Source organism: Onychostruthus taczanowskii, unplaced genomic scaffold, assembly GCF_017590055.1.
Source record: "Onychostruthus taczanowskii isolate IOZ18803 unplaced genomic scaffold, ASM1759005v1 scaffold33, whole genome shotgun sequence".
Classification (NCBI taxonomy): domain Eukaryota; kingdom Metazoa; phylum Chordata; class Aves; order Passeriformes; family Passeridae; genus Onychostruthus; species Onychostruthus taczanowskii.
In genome coordinates, this window is record NW_024500683.1 from 2,393,772 (window position 1) to 2,413,600 (window position 19,829).

Genomic DNA, 19,829 nt, shown 5'->3' on the forward strand with positions numbered 1-19,829 from the left:
CTACCATTAATAAATGTCGAGTCACTAGAAATAAGAAAGGACAGAAGATGGCATAGAACAAATTTTTGCTGAAACTCTTTTCAAAACTATTTTTTGAGAATGTATATTGCCAGTCTCGGGGTATTATTTGGAATTGGGGTGTATAAGCATCAGAGTTACATTTCAAAGAATTAGTCTATTGTCCTCTATGGCTTTTATATTCATCTTCAATACATTATTATAAGTACCATTCTGTTTTATACTATACCACTACTATTACTTTTAAAGGGTGAAATTTTTGGGTTTTTTGATCACAAAAATGCTGTAACAATAAATGGAATAAAGAAAAAGGCAAGGAAACGCTGTAGGCTCTGAATTCAGTGTAGCTATTACCTAACTCTATTGCTGTCCTTGCAAAAAGGACACAGCTTGTGAAAAGTTGTGCATAACTGTTTGCTCTGACCAGACTGGTTTGGTAGATTTGTAAAACTATTGGAAAGCTAAAGGTTGGGCAAAGTGCACCAGAAGTTTATAATGCTGTATTTACTTCATTAATCAAGACTTTAAGCAATGTCATTGAAAAACTGTATTAACAATTATAAACTTTAAGAGTGAAAGGAGAAAGCACAGGGCTGGGGACAGGAAGAGAATGAAACTACAGAAGATGGAGCAAAAAGGACATGGAAAGGAGGCAGGAAGAATTGCTATTATCTGACTATAAACAGACATAAAATAACAAGAATTTAAATAAATTATTAAACCCTAAAATCTTGAGGAAATAGCCTTTTTAGCTGAAGTACAAGAATGAAAATATTTCTACTTATAACTTAAAAAAAACTTAATTTAGCAGCTTCACTGGTGCAGATTTTTTTGAAAGCTTACATATTTATTATTTTGGTTTTATACTACTCTGCTTTATAACAAAACCCTATCACAGCATCTTCAATACTGCTTCAAATTTGATGATGAAAATTAAAGCAAGCCAAGACATTTTAGAAAAGAAACAGTACTCTGTAGGAGAAAATCCTACATTAAATAAAGGAATAGTAGCACTAGACAACATGGTTTAACATTTGATGATTTTAAACATTTAGTACTGACACAAAACTCTCATCAACACCCAGATCCTAAAGGAACAGAGGACAACTACCTGATTGAATCAGTTGAATGGTTAACTACTCTAACTTCAACCAACATTTTTACTTATTGTAAATGAAAGACGTTCTACACAATGTCATGGATTTTTAACATAGTTAACAGACATGGTGAAAAAAAAGGTGGGAGAGCAGACTTTGATTTTTTAGGTAAAGATATTTCAGTCCTGTTTAGTTTCACAACTCTGTAAAGTAGTAAAACAGGGAGCTCCTAGCTTTGAAACAAGAGATTAATGGGCCCAAACGACAAAGTTTACAGGTGGATCCAATTTATGGAACAATTTTTAGATGTAAAAAAAATTATACAAAACCTCTCAAATCTGGGACTTCCAGTAAGCCCTTGTACTCAGTATTCCTCTGCAAGTGACTAAATCAGCATGAGATTAGGTGTCACACAATAAAGATTGATTAATTGTGCATGGCTGTATATAAACATAAAAATTCAAATAAAAGAAAACAAAACCAACTAAAAAGCAATGTTTGAAATTATTACAGTGCTGTCATGCATTGGGAGATCAGGGCTTTTGTGACTAGACAGAAAATCTACCACAAAACACAACTGCAAAACCAAAGTCTCTTCAGCTCCTTTAGTCCTTACTTACTGAGGTTCAAAAACAGATACACACATCTGAATCTGAATTAAAACAAAGACAAAAGAATGACTGACATCTAGATCACAATGTACTTGGAAGTTCTTTATGTACTGGGACTAAACAGCACCATGGAAAAAACGCTGGGCACACGAAGTACGCACAACTACCCAGATGTGTTTGTGATTCCCACACTCCTGTATTTACCTGATGGTGTGTAGGCACTCTGCACTTCTTCCTCGCTTTGCTCTGGGCAGCATAAGAAGCTCACTGCACAGACAGGATGGGTGGTGAGTGAAACAGATATAGTTATGAAGCATTAGATGACATGGGTTATGCCAATGATAAGCAAATGAAAACATCAAAAGAAATGACAAGCATTCACCCAGATAGATAGTCTGATAAGACTGCATGTCTCAAAAAATGAGTCAAAAAATGCATAAAATAACTACATTTTCAATAACAACATTTTAGTGTGGCACCTCCTTCTGCAATATTTTTCTTTTAAATTCAGAATTACTTTTTCAGAGCTCTTCATGATGAAACAAGTAAATAAAATGGCTGCAGTTTTCTAATAACCTCCTGTCTCATGAATTAATTAATGGAGAACTGCTTTAAGAAAAAAAAAAAAAAATGCCTGTTGTTTGTTTTGTGTTGGGTTTTGTGGCTTCCTACGCTGCAAAACCATACATGTAAAAGCAGTGAAGGTTTGATAATGATTTAGTGCAGGTTGGTTTATGGGAAGAATAACCAGTCACCCTTTAGGGAAAATCAAAAATATATATTCATTTGAAACATTGTGTTTCGCCAAATATAAATTCTGACTCGTTTCTCTCAAGAGGTATTTTGTAATGACAATCCTATTGAAACAAACAAAAAAGCTAATCAGCCATCAGACTTTTTGTTTCTTGTTCTTTCAAATTGAGGAAAATCAGTCATCTATTCTACTGTAATTATACTGGAAGCAAACACATACTATAGCCAGCAAGATGATAAAATTAATGTATATTTATGCCTATGGTAAATATGACTATGACATGAAATATTCCTTGAATTAAGCCTGTAGTTTTATGCACTTCAACACAATCAGAAAGACCAAGCTCCAAAACTCCTATCACTGTAAATATGAAATTAAAGATAAGCTTCATGGAAACATGCTAATTTTAAAAGAAGCAGGGAATCCCATGAAGTACTATGGCAAAAAAAAAAAAAAAAAAAAAAAAAAAAAGAGAGAAAATATTACAAAACAGATAAAGCAGCACTTGTTCAACGTGTTTCACACTTCATGTCATTATAAAATAATGCATTTCATTGATACACAATAGGCATTATTTACCTCAAATCTAAAATTCTAAACAGGTCAGATTGAAATAATGCCTTGTGAGTCATATAAGATTTAATTACATCTGGAGCCACTAGATTGATGCAACAATACTAGAGTTGAACTGAATTTTTCAATTTTCTTTCTAAGCCAAATTTCTATTCATAAGCTCAGAGGACTGGCAGAATTTATATGCATCTTTCCAAATTAGAAACAACCATGGATTATAGGAAAAAAGTTACTATTTTCTTTAGAGTTGCAAAATATATGCAAAGTCAACATTAAATCATTGGGTACTTTGTTAACATTTACCTTTCCTAAGCCAAAGAGTATCTATTGTAATCGGCCCAGAGCAAACACTAATAAAAAAGTCATCCTGAAAAGTGATATAAAATAACAAATCCACCATGAAATCTTCTAGTTAAAAAAAAAAAAAAAAGTTTAAAAAAAAAAAAAAGTAAAAGAATCCAACAAGAAGATTACCAGTATTGTGAGAATATGCAGTTCTCTGGTAAATTAAGTCTGTTTTGGGAGACATTTAAAGTAGAGATTACTATTCCCAAACAAATGTTTTCTATACTCATAATTAAGAGATTTTACTTAGGAATAAAATCTTTACTTTTAGGAATAAAAGAAACACAAAAAAAAAAAAAAAAAAAAAAAAAAAGGGAAAAAAGAAGTGTCATGCTCTTGAAAATTGGACAATGGTTTACTAATAAAAAGCTTTTCCTAACAGTTTATATATATTCATATATGTGTGTGTCTATGTATATAAATATATATAACACTGTTGAAGTGGACAAATAAGTTCCACTGGAAACTTATTGCAACAGATGCTTCTGTAAAAGAGTGGTAGTAACTATTTTTACAAAGACCTATATTATGATTTAATATTGATTTTGAACCATTAACAGATCATTGAGAAAATTATTGAAACTAAGCAGCAGCCATAATCTCTGGCATGCAATTATTGGGTAATTCCTCAGCTTTCAAGCCAAGTTTACATTAGATATTTATGTGAATGTACTTGTTTAGGTGAAGGGTTCAGTAAATGCACAACACACAATATCTACACTACTCTTGATACTAATCCATAATATTTGATGAAGTTGGATTTTTTCAATTCTTGGATGTGACAGAGGATCTTTCTTAACAAAACCTGGTTTGGATCTTTCATATGATGCTATTCTTTTCTACTGAAAGCTGGCAAAACCTGCCAGAATTAAACAGACTTCACAACTGGTGAAATCTGGAGGAAAAGATGAAAAGGGAAATGGGGAAAAGGAGACCACTGCAGACAGCATTATCCAAGGACATAAGGACATGGACCCATCTTTAAATCCTGCAAATAAGCCATGTACATCCCTCATGTCTGGTCTCTAAACTTCCAAAAAAGCTTTGTGAACACTGAAAAGAACTGAAGACTCTGAACAAATCCAGCAGCTCATTGCTCATTCCCAAGAAAGGTTCAGTGTAAACCCAGCTCCTCTCCAACCATAATCCATGCATATATCACCAGAAGCCTCCAGGTTTGAGGCTTTACTAAAAGAGAAATTTCTAGACAGATAACTGTCTATATTTATACTGACAAAAGGCTACTTTTAAAAGCCTTTTTCTCTTCAAATCTGATGAATATGAAATAAATTCAATAAATATCTTCCGGAATCTTTTGAATATATCACTGCCCAAAATAAATAATAACAGAAAAAAATTACAACAAGTGGATCTTACTTGAATTAGCCTAACTATAAATCTGACTACTATATTTAAAAACAATTTTAATTCACTTCTGAAAGAAAACTCAGTGCAAAAATCCAATTTAGTCAATTCTATACACACTTCTTGCCTATTTGAATTTTTAATGTACCAGATAACTCAGTAATTCCCACAGCTATGTTGCAACTACAAAGGTAAAACAGGAAAAATCATATACAAAACTGAACTAGCTGAACTACAAGAGCCATCTATTATTCAGTCTTTCTGTTGCTTCAAATCTGGCCAATGATTTCCAGAAATTTTTATGATTTAATGTTTACATTAAACATTATGTTTTATAATGTATGTTCCATATGGAGTTTACTGGATTATAGGGAAAGATTTTGTTATACTTAGTTCTAAAAGTAGTTACTTACTACCAAGAAAAAAAATCAAAGACATTACTGTGACAATTGATCTTATCTGAATGGTAAGTTTGCTATTATAGTCTAGATATGATTTTTTTAAAAGTAAACAACATCCCATAAAGATTGATAATCTACGTGACTGTCATTATTTTTCACAACTGCTGAGCTGAAATACCTTTCTAAGCTTTTTTTTTTCAGGTATAAACTAAAAAGAAATCCTAATTTCTTCAATTTTATCAGAAGACAGACACCTGAAAACAGTGCCTACGAGGGTAGGCCAAGCGTTCTTTGGGTGTAGCCACTCTGTGTATTTCAGGGAAAGATGTGTATGTGTCACACATCTAAGACTGGAAATTTTTACACACTACAACTAGTACTGCAACTATCCTTGCTATGTCTGGGTAATGTACAAAATTCACCAGAATGTTACATAAGATGCAGGGAGACTGCACTCATAGGTGTACAAAATGTATAAGCATATGAATCCAAACTAGCATGCCTCCAACTCCCAGCTAGGAGGAATTAATGTCTGGTGTTTTGCTCGCCAGCACAAAGAAGAGCTAGAGCATACATGAAGATGCATGGGTTTCTAGCAAAAATCTCTGGGCTTCATTTGGGAAAAAGCAGAAGAATATCTAGAAAAAACAGACAAGATTAATTTGTCTAGATACCTGCAATTACTGTCAATCCAGTACAGAGTTTTACCAAAAAAAAGGTATAGATAATTTAACCGTGGCACTAGATCTATCAGTTATGATGAATTCTCTCCCTTCCCCATTGCTATCAGTCACATTTCTAATGAAAATTTGAAAATTAGGCAAACTGACAACATTTCTAAACTTTTTTCCATGTTCAGGCTGACAATGTACCTTTCTTGATCAGACAAATACTGACTATCCATCTCTCTGGATCTGTAATCAACTGCAGTTCTGGAGGCATCATGGTGTCTAGTTGGAGAACGTGATCTTCTCATCTGATGAATTTCATCTAAACTCCTGAAAAGCAGAAGTATGTTTTCTCATGAATAACAATGGAATAACACAGTACAAGTTGGTTGAAGGAATTCTTTAATCATAAATTATTAATTCATGATTTCTGAAAGAATGCCATTAAAAACTACACAATTTATACATGCCACTATTATCCTAGAAATATTCTTTAGTGGCTTCATACAAGATTCTGACACTGAGTGAAAAAATTTCCAAACCTATGTATCAGTTATAGTACACAGATGATGAACCACAGATAAAATACGAGTAAAAAGAGGTAAGTCTCACAAAGTTATGATTTATCCCATGAGTGCTCTTGAGTGAATAACGAAAGCATATATCAAGTTCAAATACTAATAAATTCCGATAGAAAAACCAAGCTATAAAATTGGGAAAATTCCGGAACAAGAGAAAAGTTAAAAATTACAGAAACAATTATACAAACATGAAAGCACGTTGAGTTCCCCTTGAGGTGCCTACCTCTGTAATGGCACATTTGGTAAACGTGAACGGGGCCTGCCCTGATCGTCACCACGGTGAGGAGACACGGAACGTGAACGATGATGCGTCGTTGTTCTTTGCTGCTCTGGCACAGTTAGCGTTGTGGATTTACTTTCTCTAGTACTAGACCTATAACCTACTGGCAAGAGGGTAACAAAAGGCAATTAGAGAATAAAGGTCTGGCTTTAGAGAGAATTCAGATGACCAGTCTTCCAGGAGCAGCTATCCAAACACTTACACAGCTTTCAGGTCATCACTCAGCTGTTGTACATCCCGATGTATCATGCAGAATAAATCACTAGCATTACCATTAAATGTCTACATGTACAGAGACTGAAAAAATGAGACTTCTTGATGTACTGGAAGATGTGGAGCGGTTTTCTTATTTGGGGAAGAATATTCTTGGTATTTTGTGTATATAAAAAATAATTGAAAAGAACCTAAACAGTGCAGGTTTACCTCATCTAAAAAATGGAGAAACCACACTTGCATACAACAGCACAGACTCACACAGGGCTGCTCATATATAAAGGATTTTTCTGCCTCTTGTTTTAATTAAAGACTGAAGCTGGCCAAAGCCACCTACTTTAAAAAACTACCAGGATTTAGAGTATATTGTACTGAATAGTGGGTGTTGCATACTGTGCAGAATGTTATTTTCCAAACATTGTGATTAAGCAGAAAAATTTCTCACAGTATTTTTAAATAGGATTAAAAAACAGTAGAATGTTAGCACATTTTCAATATTTCAACATTGTTGTGACTGTTTCTAGGTAGCACATTCTTTGCCTTGTTATACATTTTGACTCCCATCCTAAAAAAGACAATGAAGATCAGTAAGATAACAGCTTTCAAAATGTACCTGTTAATTTTCCAAAAGAACTTAAGGAGATCTGCTCAGTCTTCACTTGCTCATTTCTAGACATTTAAATGAGATTACAAGAATCCCTTGACAGAAAATCCCTTAATGATACAGAAAGTCATACCTTTAATCATCCTTTAATCACTTTACAAATTCTTGCTTAGCTATTGAAATAATAATTTTTCTTCTTCGCTGAATTTGTCCAGAATTAAAGTTACTGTAATGTGTGATTTTGTTCAGCTAAAAAACCAGCTTCTATCAGAAATGTTCTTTTCATGCAGGAAAAGACTACGATTTTGCCACCCAGCTATCAATTGGAGAAGTTTAATAAATTAAATAAATTGCACTTTTTATGTATCTCATTACAGGGTTTTAACGTTGGGGTCTTTTTCATATTTTATATAATTTGTGTAATTCTTCTAGTTCTTCTCTGGTCTTCTACCAAATTACAAACAGTCCCTCTTTTAAAAAAGTGTGCCCTCTATGCAGAGTCTGCATGAGGCTTGATCATGTATTCAATGACATTTAATAACCTCTTTAGCTGCAAGTTTGAACCCTGACCACAAACATCAAAGTAGCATTCACATTTTTTTCCCAAAAAGTGTAAATGTTTATCAATGCATCTGAATGGCCTCTAGAAGTTGACAACATGCATGAAACTATCTACTGGGGTTTGTCAACCATTTAACAAATTAGGACTCCAGTGTTCTGCAGGTTTTGATATGTTGTGATGCTAGAGTACCTTACCTGCCAAAAAAGTGTTTCAGAGTTCTGTAATAAAATTATAAAGAAACATGAGGATTTCCCTGATCTCAGGACAAGGATTGGGTGCAAATTTTGAAGCAAAAGGGGGGCTCCCTCAGGACTTCAATAGAGATTCACAAACCAGAAATTGTCTGGGTCTTTTGTGAGAGGAAGAAAATATGACAAAAGGTGGGTGTATTCCCTTTCCCAGGATAACTAAATCTAAGCTGTATTTGCAAAAAAGATAATTCATTTTCCAAATAAGCTTGTACTAGAAAAAATCCTGTCATCTCTATGAGTAGGAAGAGCAGTTTACATACAATAAACACTAAAACCAAAGAAATCCTAAACATCTTTTCAATCTTTAGGCAATTCTACTAAAACACATACAACTTAATTTTAAAAAATGAAATACAAATTTAGATTTAAAATATATTTATAGAGCATTTCTAGTCTCCTTAAAAAAACTGTACATAGGATTATTCTGTAAACCCAGAAACCTAGTATAGAAAGATGATTTTATGTTATATACTTTGCACAGTCAAGCTATCTCGGGAACAATACCTGATACTTATGCAGTGTGTGCACACAAAGCTTACAGAACAGAGACAGTAATTCATACTTATCCCAAGTATTATTTCAAGAATTGTCAAACTGGTCACATCACACCCATACTTTCAGTGACCATGACAGTGACAGCAACAGTAACCTTTCCTCATATCCTCAAATACAAAGGCTCTGCTCTCTTCAGAGTGATGAGAGAAAAATTTTGCATGGACCAGCATGATAGCAGCAACCAAGATGATGGTAATTTATGCAGAAGTTTCTCACTTGCTCATGGGAAACTGTCAGGTGTGATGGGAAATGAAGAGAGGACAGATGATGAAAATGGATCTAGCAAATGTTCGATACCAGAATTATATTATTTTTTCTTAAAGACAATACAGACAAGGAAAAGGTAGTGTATTGATGCCACCCTGCTGCTACAGGAGGAAGGCAAATACAGGTTTATACATTTATACAGGTTACATGTGACCAGAAAAATAAACTGCTCTGAAGAGTTACCCACAGAATAAACAATGCAGCTTGTTAAAAATAGCACTGGGGATAATGCCAGATGTATATCAGGAGGTTTATTTGGTTTTGTTTTTGTTTTTTTTTTTTTTAAATTAAGGAAGTTACTGAAGTTGTTGTTAAACAGATTGGTATTAAAATATGTACAGATTTTATTAAAACCTTCACTGACCCTTATGGAGTACTGGGATGCCCAGTACAATACAGACACAGAGTGACTGGTGTAAGAACAGCTCAGGACCACAAACTTACTTAAGAAACGTGAGCATCTCTCATATATGCAGAGGTTGAGAGACTTAAAAGAATATTTTCTTTGTGTAAATGGATGTCAGCATACCACAAAAACACTGTCAAAATAATTTTTCTTAAATCTGAGCTTCAAATAAAGTTACTTTCAGCTGTTGATATAAACTTTTATGAACATATCTAAGAGCTGATTAAAAACATGAGATGTATATCATTGCAAGGTACTAGTAATAAGGGAGGATTGTATAATTACATGAAAGATAAGATTCATTAATTAGTGATATGACAAAGGAAAAATACATTTTTTTAAAAATATTTTGGAATTCATTAAAGTAGCATTTTTGATGCAATGATCTTTACTTTCACTGACAAGAAGTTATTCTTTACAGCTGCTGAAACTTCTAGGAAAATAGTTTTCTTTATTATTTCTAAATTCTAATACTGCAATTGCCTTAGCAATTGGTAAAACATTTGAAACTATAGTATTATGGATTTTCAAGGTTAGTTAAATTAGGAAAACTATTTTCCTTCATATTTTTAGCTTGTATGGAGATGAAGTGAAAATTTTGGTTTTACATTTTGTAGTTATGCGTTTATGTATTAGAAAATGAGCAACAACCTTTGTGAAAATCTTGAGATATTAAGGGGGCTAAATAACTTCATTTTTTTCTCAATACTTCAGGCAAAAGAGCAAATTAATAATTTTCAGGAAGATTCTGCCTGACTAGCCTGATCTTCTATGACAAGGTCACCTTCTTAGTGGGTGAGGGAAAGGCTGTGGATGTTGTTTACTTTAAATTATTACAATCTTGTACACTGTTTCCCCAGGATTCTCCTGGAGAAGCTGGCAGCCTACAGCTTGGACAGGTCATCAAAGGGAAATATTTTCTTAAGTGTCAAGTGTTGTAAATTCAATTTTGGTGTTCTTACTTCCCTTGAGGAGGAATATCTCAAAACTAGACTAATGTGGTTGAAGCCAATAAAGGCTATTCCAAAATGGCGCATCACCATATTACGTTAAAAGGAAATACGGATATTTTCTGCTCCTTCCCACATGCACGCTGTGCAAGAGAATGAGTGAGAAATCTGAACCATACAAGAGCTGGACTGCACTCTGGTGAGGACCATGGTACTGAAGGGCAGGAGGAGGAAAGGGGTAAAGGCTGTGCAGAACAAGAAGGAGCTTGCATAGAGCTTAGTTTTAACAACAGAGTCTATTTCATGGAGGAGATACTGCAGTGCTCATTCAGTGCAAACAAAGGGAGCAGTCCAAAGGCTTAACCATTTAGCCATTAGGCAAGTCAACAAGGTTGGACAGGAGGGTAGAAATGCATACATATGAACTTGATCTCCAGTCACATTTGTGAATCTCTGCCTGCAGTTCTCAAACAATTTGACAGACATTGGGAGTGGAAACCTTTTCCAGGTCTTATTGCAAAACACATTTCCATGCACTGTCCAGGCTTTCAGAGATTTGTGGCTGATGGCTCAAATTTTCTTTATCCCTGTGCCTAAAGTCTAACTCCCTTTAAAGAGTTCAGGTTGTATATGCAAACAAACCCCACACACTTATATGTATTTTCACTTCACACGGGAATCACCAACAGACAAACTCCACTTAGAACTGCCAAACAAACACATCAATTAAAGTCACAATGGACAAACTTGTGCATAGTCAAGTGAACTAGCAGAATGTTTCTGATTAGGCGGACTTCAGAAGGAGCTTCCTCACTATGCTGTTCCATTTTTAACTTGGAGACTCTCAGATCATTGTAAATCTTGTTTTAAAAATTAAATCCTGCTATTTTTACAGCGATTGCTGAAAAAGTTTGGATTTGTGCATTCATCAAAGGCACACCTGAGCATGAAGTCCAAAGAAATGTCAATAAGACTCAGTTACTCAAATCCTGGCCCAATCAACAAAAGTCCAACACATGCAGCTGGACCATTTTGAATGCATCCTGAGAGGTGGAAAATAATATATTTCAAATGGATGCAAGAAAGGACTGGCAGCGGAAAAAAGTCCCAGTTCTTGAAAGAATATACTGAAACTTCAAACATAAGTAAGTCTACAAAGATGTACCAGTATCTACATTTTCAACTACAAAAAAAACCCCAAAACCAAAAAAAAGAAAAAGCCAGGAAAAATATTTAGAGCCTTTTATTTATATTTAATTTTAAATTCTCACTCTCTCTGTTGATGTAAAAATATCAAATATCATAACTAGGCATACATGAATTAATTTCTCTCTTAGCGACTGAGGTGCAAAGTATATAAAATAAGAAAAGAACCCAATCAGCATCAAAGGAAGGACAATTTGTCCCAGTTAACATCAAGATGATATAGCATTAATAAGATATGTGATTTATTTGCACAGTTATATCACGGATAAATAAATTGTGAGATTATTTTAAGCACAGATTGTCAAGATAGAAAGCTTTCTGAATCCAACCACGATTTAATTCAGTGGTTTTCATCAGGAAGATCCACAGAAAAACTGATTTAGTGCTGGCAGTGACATAGTGACTCTCCAGTTAGCTTGTGACAATTGAGAAATATATTTATCTGACTTGTGGCAACAGTGAATGAGAACTAGAAGAATGTGGTATCCAAGATAATCGTCAAGATTTTCAGTAAGTAGGAATGCTGAACTAAAAGTCAAACCATGACAGTCTCTACAAGTAAATATTTGTGAACATTTAGGGTAATGATAGTTCATGAAAGCTTATGAAAACTATAAAAAATATAGCCATGCTACATGCATCTTAATCTATAGCCATGCATTATCAATAAAGTCCATGGACGACTGCATTAAATCTAAGTTTCAAGCAAAAAAGCAAAATAATTTTAAAAATGTTTTCAATAAAAACTGAAATCTTAACTATTTTAAAATGTGTGAGTCTTTTACATTTAACTTGCATTTTAAATAATACTTGGAGCACTACACAGTAAGAAATTAATCAGTGCATCCATATGAAGAGTGATATGCAAAATAAATATAAATGAATGAATAGAATCTTTTTAATTTGCCAGATATGGGACAGGTACCATGGAATAATCAGGAAAAACTGTTTTTTCCACAATGCACTATCCAAAACCAGTATCCTCAATATTCCAAAATATTATAAAGAAAAATAAAACTAAACAAGCAAAAAAGAAGAAAAAGAAAGCAGGACCATGCTGTTCATCCACGCACCTGGAGGAACAACTCCAATACCATCATCAACATCAAAATCTGAGATGTCACTATCACTGATTGGCCGAGATCCTGCACAACAGTAAGGTAAACAAATACCTGAACATCTGGTCATGTTATAATATGTAAGAATATGCTCATTCAACATAATAATGAAACCAAAAAGATGATTTTAAGTCAAAACAATAGCGAAGGAGAACTCAACTGCAGTGACAAACTGATGCTTCAGAAGATAGCTGAGACAATTTAACATCTTACAGCTGCTGCAGCCTCCTTTCCCTTTCTCTGCCTCTCCAGTCCTCAGTAATCCTCTACTAGGATAGTTTATCTCTGTAAGCCTCCAAAAGCAAAACTCAAGTAAAGGAAAAAACCATTTTTGTTCTACTTCAGTGAATATGCTAAATCAGCTTGCTGAACAGGAAAGGAGATGAGGCAGCATATGGTGAGAGAGAGGAAGAGGAAACAACACTGCCAGCTTTTAGAAAAGCTCAAGTATCTCACAAAAACTAACCTCTCATTTGCTCTCTTTATACACATCCTGCATTTGGGCACCTATGCAGCAATTACAGCAGTAACACATATTTACAGTTCATTCCTGAATATGCACTGTTTCCCTACACACTGGCTGGAGTGAATGACTTCCACGTTTTAGAAAAATCAGAAAAATAGCTTGGAAATGCATTTTAAAATAATTCCCTACATCTTTCATATTTCTAAGTAAATCTTAGTTTAAATGGACAGAGAAAAACTACAATGTTGAAATATCTCCTTTTAACGTGCCTGATACAAACCTGAAATCAGACTCTTGAAAACAACTGTACCTCCCAAACACATTCATTAATAAAATTTCTCTTTTTTGCAAAAGCACACTTTAATGAGCATATTGGAGGTTAAGACTAATTTTATGATGAAAAGTGGTTTTAAGCCTTGTAAGTCTTTAAGGACTTCTTTTTAAAAAATAAAATGCTTTTAATTTTTTAAAATTATCCAATAATTATGAATTTCATCTTTCTATTTAAAAAGAAGTTTATGAAAAAAAAAAATCTTTGAACAATTTTTTTTTGCTAATGAAAGCCAAATCAATTCCAGCAGGTTTCATGCACTTGAAATAATAAGTCACACTTGTAAGGCTGACATGTCATAATCTCATAATTTAAATTGCCTTTCTGCCACACATTTTCATTACTTTCATTACTTTTAAAGACTATGAAATAGTATATTTTTTATTTTATTTAGAATTTATGTACCATTACACCATATCCAGAACTTCTAATTTAAAATTTAAACGACCTTAATGGAATTTGGACCTACTTTGTAATTTTTTGCTAGTGCTCTCTCCACCATGAACATGTCTTCTTGGCATGAATGGTGATGGCTGAGGCAGAGGTAGTGAAGATTCATCATGTGTCTGTAGCTTATACCAATGTGGTTCATCATCTAAAAGTGCTGTCTCCAGCTCTATAAGAATCTAGCAGAAAAATCATCAGGTTTCAATTTTACTTTGAAGTCACACAGAGAAACACACACGCACAAAAAATATGCAAATATACTCAAAACCAAACAATGAACTCAGAAGAAATGTGATTGTACGCATCACCTCTCCAAGAAATTCACTCTCTTCTTCTTGTACTCTTGGCTGATCCCATACTGTGATTTCAAGCATTCGTTCTCTAAAATCTCTACGATGTACATGTGAGTAGAGAAAAGTTTGATTCCATTTTGGCTCTAGACTTTTCTTTACTGTTTTGGTCCTTCTTTTACTTTTATCACTGAAACATAAATATTTTTGTTAGTTATTCATAGAGATAAATCCAAAAATCCATGTATTCATCAGGATGTAACTGTTTTCATTTTCTCTTAGGTGATAATGCCTAAATGAAGTAAGCATTTTCTGCACAGTGGTTCACATTCTTACAAAAGACCACGAAGTTAAATTGATACTGACTTGCATGATTCAAGTGTAATTTTTTGTTATAAATAATCTAGCTATAAAAAATTGTAAAAAGGAGTTCTTCATAAGCATTCATTAAAAGTTGATTCAATATATGGTATATTAAAACATAATTTTATAAACTGGAATACTGTTACCTTCTGTCTGGAAGAAAATACATTTTTACATAGGGATTTCTGGGGCGTCCATCTACTCTTGGTGGCAAATCTGTTGCCTGCAGAACATTTACTATTAACTGATGTCCCACTTTGTCATACCAGAGTTTAACCTATAGGAATCAAGTTACCAGAAAACATTACTGAAAATATAGAAGAAACAGAATTTTCAGATTGTATCAAAAATAACCACAAAGCAAAAGTAACTGTTGTTTTCTTTTTTTCCCCAGAGACAATGACATATATTGCATTTAAAATCCCTTAATATTTAATTAGGTTAGATGGAAAAGATGATGGTATATACCAAAGCCTGTTGTATTTATCACAGCTGAATAATATTATGGTGCCTGATTATACTTCCATTGTTTATTGTACTCATTGCATAATCTTGGAACTATAAGTGCACCTAAACCAGCATGTCTTAGCTCTGCACCTTAAAAGCTACATTAAATAGAAATCTTTGCCTATCTTATTTCAAGGCATAGTTAAAACCTACTCAGATTTGTGACCTTTACAAAAGTGCTTATGAAAACTATAATATAGAGCTACATAATTTCTTAAGAGAATCATAATGTTAAGAAATTTTTAAGCCTGCTGTATGCTCCTGAATTAATATGATCAGTATAAAAAATAAAAGAATGTAGAAAACAAAGTTTAAGTACCAAGAGTATATTTAATAAGTAGGACTTCAATTAATATTACGTGAAAGTTTCAAGATGTATCTAAATTAAAATGCATTACTGAATAGTGTAATGCTTAATAAATATACAGGCCTTTAAGTGCTCCCATAAAGAAAACAGTGATACTATGCTTGAATCTGCAGATTACTGGACATGTACAGCAAAGTCACTATTCTCAATGCAGAAGCTACAAAATAACAAGTTTCAAGGCACTTTTATGGGCTCTTCTCAATGTAAATTCCTGCACTCTTTGGTGTACTAAGACAATGATTTCTTATGTCTGCTGTGATTACAGTCATGGCTTGTTAGTGCATCCAGAGGCTGTTAAAAAACTTTTGAAAGATGTTAATCTTTACCAACACTGAACATTTTTCTTGGCCTCCCAACAGGCCTTGGGAATGTGCAGGGCTGAGGGACCAGCACTCATAGATTTTCATTAAAAACCCAAGAAAAGCAAAATATGCTCACAGAAAGCTGCCCTGGTAGGACCTGAGGTGCATCCCGTAGGGCTCCAGGGCTAGTTGGAGATATAACAGAAATAGAAGGCCTTTCCATCTTCTGAGATTCAAAAGAACTTGAACCTAAAACCACATGAGAAACACATAAACTTACCATCCAAAATTTGGATAAATTGTGAACTGTTTTTTCTTTGAATTGTATAAAATTGATGTTGAAAATAGAGTGAAAAGACTGGGTTTTTTACCCCTATATCCCCGATTAAGCCTGTCATTTTTGGTTTATTTGAAAAAACATACAAAAAGAGGGTTCCTCATACATCAATGACAACCTATAGCAGGTGTTTTAAATAAAAAAGTACTGTTTTCTGACTGAATTACACATCTCCCTCCCCATGCAAAGTACTCTGATTCTATGATCCTAAGTTTTTGATGAATACACCACATCTGTTGTATGGATTCTACTCCCAGTAGCCTCTGATATTTTAATACGAAGAATGCAGGACATGAATCTGGCATGGAGGATATTTCAGCAACTGCTGGACATCCTCAGTTCTCCCCTAGTGAAACAGAGCCCTCACTAATGATATGAGCTCGTGACAAGGGATCACAGCTTCCCTCTCCCAGGGAAGGTTTCTAGTTGCATCTCAGGAAAGGCTCAGATGGGAAAGGACTGGGAGCCATGGCCCTCAAATACTCTGGCTGAAACCATTCAAATGACATAGTTAAAAAGAACACCACTCTTCTCAAGTATCAGCAAAAAAGTCACCTAACCAAGGTTTTCTTTTTTAAAAAAAAAGAGAAACAACTCTGGACTTACTCTGCTTGGTGCAGGAGGTGATATCCTGACACCATTTGTACCTTTGGCAGTCCCTTATATCTGTTTTCTCTCTTAAGTTAGGGGAAGTAAATTATTATTTTGGTAGTAACAACACAAGATACAGAATGAAAAAAATAAGAGTTCTGCTAGCATTTGAAATCTGTATATGTTTAATAAAATCCATATTGCTTCAAATTTAACACACAAGGCCAAAACCCATTGAATTTTGTCACACAAAAACCTCAGAGCCAATGCAATTTCCACAGATCATCTTCCAGAAATGTCACAGCTGAAATAGTTTTGCTGGGTTACAAGATCATGTTTAAAGAAAAGAACAAGGTGTGTACTCACTAGACTCTAATGGGGGGTGGGAAGTCTCAGGAATCCGTGGAATATCACTAAAATGTGAACACATAGTAATTAGAAACAACACAGACTACTTTTGGCTGTGAGAGATACATCACTTGGACAGTTTTTCAGAAACATGGATCTGTTTTTGTTTTAACAGGCTACAAGGAAAGAAAGAGGAAATATCTAAAGACATACTTTCCACTACCATTCATGAAAATCACACTAACACAAACTACACAATTCAAGTTAAGGAACTAAACAATATGAGCAATATGAGTACCACAATGTTAACATTGTGGATGGACTACTGGATACTTTTACAACTGGAACAATAAACAAAGAAAAATTATAGGAAGAGAAAAATATACAGTACATAGCTGTACTTCCTTTGCCAAAAGGAATTACAGCTATGGTTGTTCAATTATTTTTTGGAAGAACAAAAAATCAAAAAAACAAGACAAAGATTAACTCACTAGTAATATTTATATAAACGTCTCAAGGAGTTCAGAGAATGAAACTGATGAAAATGTCTTACAATAATAAAAAAGGAAAACAAAGATCATTAGTAATGTTAAACAAACAAGTGAATAATGCATTTCTCCAAAGGATAAAAGAAAATGAAACCATATTACAACTGGGTATGGACATTTTTCAACACATACATATCCAACACATATACAGATATAAGTAAGATAAACTGATTAAATCCACACGCATCTATCAGTGTTTTCTCATTAATAAATTTGTTCTTCCATCAAAATCTGGATGATGCTAGCTCCTGGCTCTTTCTATTCTCAGCCATCATTGAAAATACATTACAAGAGCAACAATCATCTAGTACTGCACAAATCTTAACAAAGCAGCAGAGCAGGGAAATGAAAACAAAACTCTTCAGTGAATTACTTGAATGTATTTTCATCCACATAGACTAATCCAAAATTGGAACTGTAATAACATTTCTGAAGAACATTTACAAGATTTTAAGTCTGTAGTTGAGAATTTTAAAGCTATTCAGGCAGTCTGCTCAGTGAAACACAGAAATCTTTCTAACTTGGAACTCAATAAAACTAAGACTCCTAGGTATATAAAAGTCACTTATGAAAAAGAAACAGACACTTGTATCAGAAAAAGAATGCAACAATGCCCAATCACTGAGCCTTAAACTCACTTTTCGTGTCCTGAAATTTAAACTTGTGGTGCCTGAGTTTTAAAATAGACTATTTCAGCTCTGCTTTAATGTCTCAAATCAGCTTAAACCTCACATCACTAAACAAGAACGTGCTTCTCCCTGTCTTGACTTCATGAGTCAAGAATAATGTGGTTTCCTCAAACTCATGGAATTATAGCTGAATTAGTCATTCTTGACATGGCACAGTACTACTCTACAAACACGTGAACAGATTAATGACCTGTGGCACAGCAGGGCTGCTGTGCAGTCTTCTTCCTCTTGACATTTTCTCTTTTTCAGGTCAGACTTTCCAGGGCATTTCTCACCAGTCTGAAGTATTTACTTACCATAATCAAACAGATTTTCCTGTTCAATACAATGTTAAATTTGCAATATTTTCTTGTGCTAGAATATGAACACTCCCATCTGCAGTATAGCACTGTTTGTAATACCATCACTTTTAGCATGTCTAAACAAAGGTCCACATGTGCAAGGACTGTTTCAACATGGAAAGTGCCAGCCACAGTGCCAAGTTCTATAGTCCTGGTGTGATTAAAGAAAGACACTAAAACTAATTCTGTTTGGATTTTTTTTTCTTGTATTGTCAACAATACAGTAGGGAAAAAAAGGCTAAAAATAATCTTCAAAAATTAATTACACATTAATAATAACTTAATAACTGATTCAAATTTCTGCTAAGGCACAGTCACACTGTTACAACCAATATAGAAAAATTTAATAATAAATCAACATGAGAAACAGATCCACATAGTTTAAAAGAGGATTAAATGTTAGCATTTTAATTAGAGAATGAACATTCTAAAAGGAAATTATAATCTAAAACTTTTCATGCAAGAAAACTAGTCTTATCTAGCCTGCTTTTAATTTTGCACTGCAGAAAATATTCTGATATATGATTTACAAAAAAAACTCTTTAGAAGAAATAGTAGCTCATTACTTAAAATATTCAAAATTAGACTAGTCAAAGAAAAATAAAGCGAAAAGTTGCACAACTGCTTATCTAATACAGTAACAAAATTTTACTCCCCTTTTGGAGCAATATGAACTTGAGAAAAGTAGTGTCACACACACCTCCAGCAAAGAGGTGCCAACTTCAAACTCTGTATTTCTATCTCTACCTTGTGTGGTCGTACATGATATTACATATTGTTATCTTATGTCTGAGCCTTTCATGCCTCAACGACTATGTAAATTTAACAAAACTGTACCTGAGGTTGAAACTCCTCTGTGCAGCTATATGGTTTGTGAGAATCACTATTTTGCACAGGAACAGCCATAATTTCTCTGAGGGATATAGTTAAGAGGTTGCTCACTAAGGAAGAACCAAATTCAAATGTGTTTGTAACCCACACTTTTTTAGATGTTCTAGGAAGAGATGTATCACATTCTTCACCACAGACAGCTTCTAAAGAGTTTCTGAGTACCTCTCCCCGATTATCATCCTGCTA

At 33.9% G+C, this 19,829-nt stretch overlaps 1 protein-coding gene across 17 annotated transcripts in view; it reads right to left on the reverse strand.

The window, feature by feature from the left end:
* Positions 1–19,829, reverse strand: part of RIMS1 (regulating synaptic membrane exocytosis 1) — a 305,714-nt gene that overhangs the window by 98,710 nt on the left and 187,175 nt on the right. For 10 of the 17 annotated variants that reach the window (XM_041410595.1, XM_041410589.1, XM_041410590.1 and 7 more), the window contains exons 4-12: positions 17,193–17,239; positions 16,035–16,147; positions 14,869–14,999; positions 14,378–14,549; positions 14,092–14,248; positions 12,781–12,852; positions 6,637–6,796; positions 6,037–6,162; positions 1,931–1,993 (exon numbers count right to left, since the gene is read on the reverse strand). In XM_041410595.1, coding sequence (XP_041266529.1) covers positions 1,931–1,993; positions 6,037–6,162; positions 6,637–6,796; positions 12,781–12,852; positions 14,092–14,248; positions 14,378–14,549; positions 14,869–14,999; positions 16,035–16,147; positions 17,193–17,239 — 1,041 coding nt within the window. Of the gene's footprint in view, positions 1–1,930; positions 1,994–6,036; positions 6,163–6,636; positions 6,797–12,780; positions 12,853–14,091; positions 14,249–14,377; positions 14,550–14,868; positions 15,000–16,034; positions 16,148–17,192; positions 17,240–17,665; positions 17,723–19,829 lie in introns of all 17 variants that reach the window. The other 7 variants (XM_041410597.1, XM_041410592.1, XM_041410596.1 and 4 more) reach the window with 2 other exon arrangements.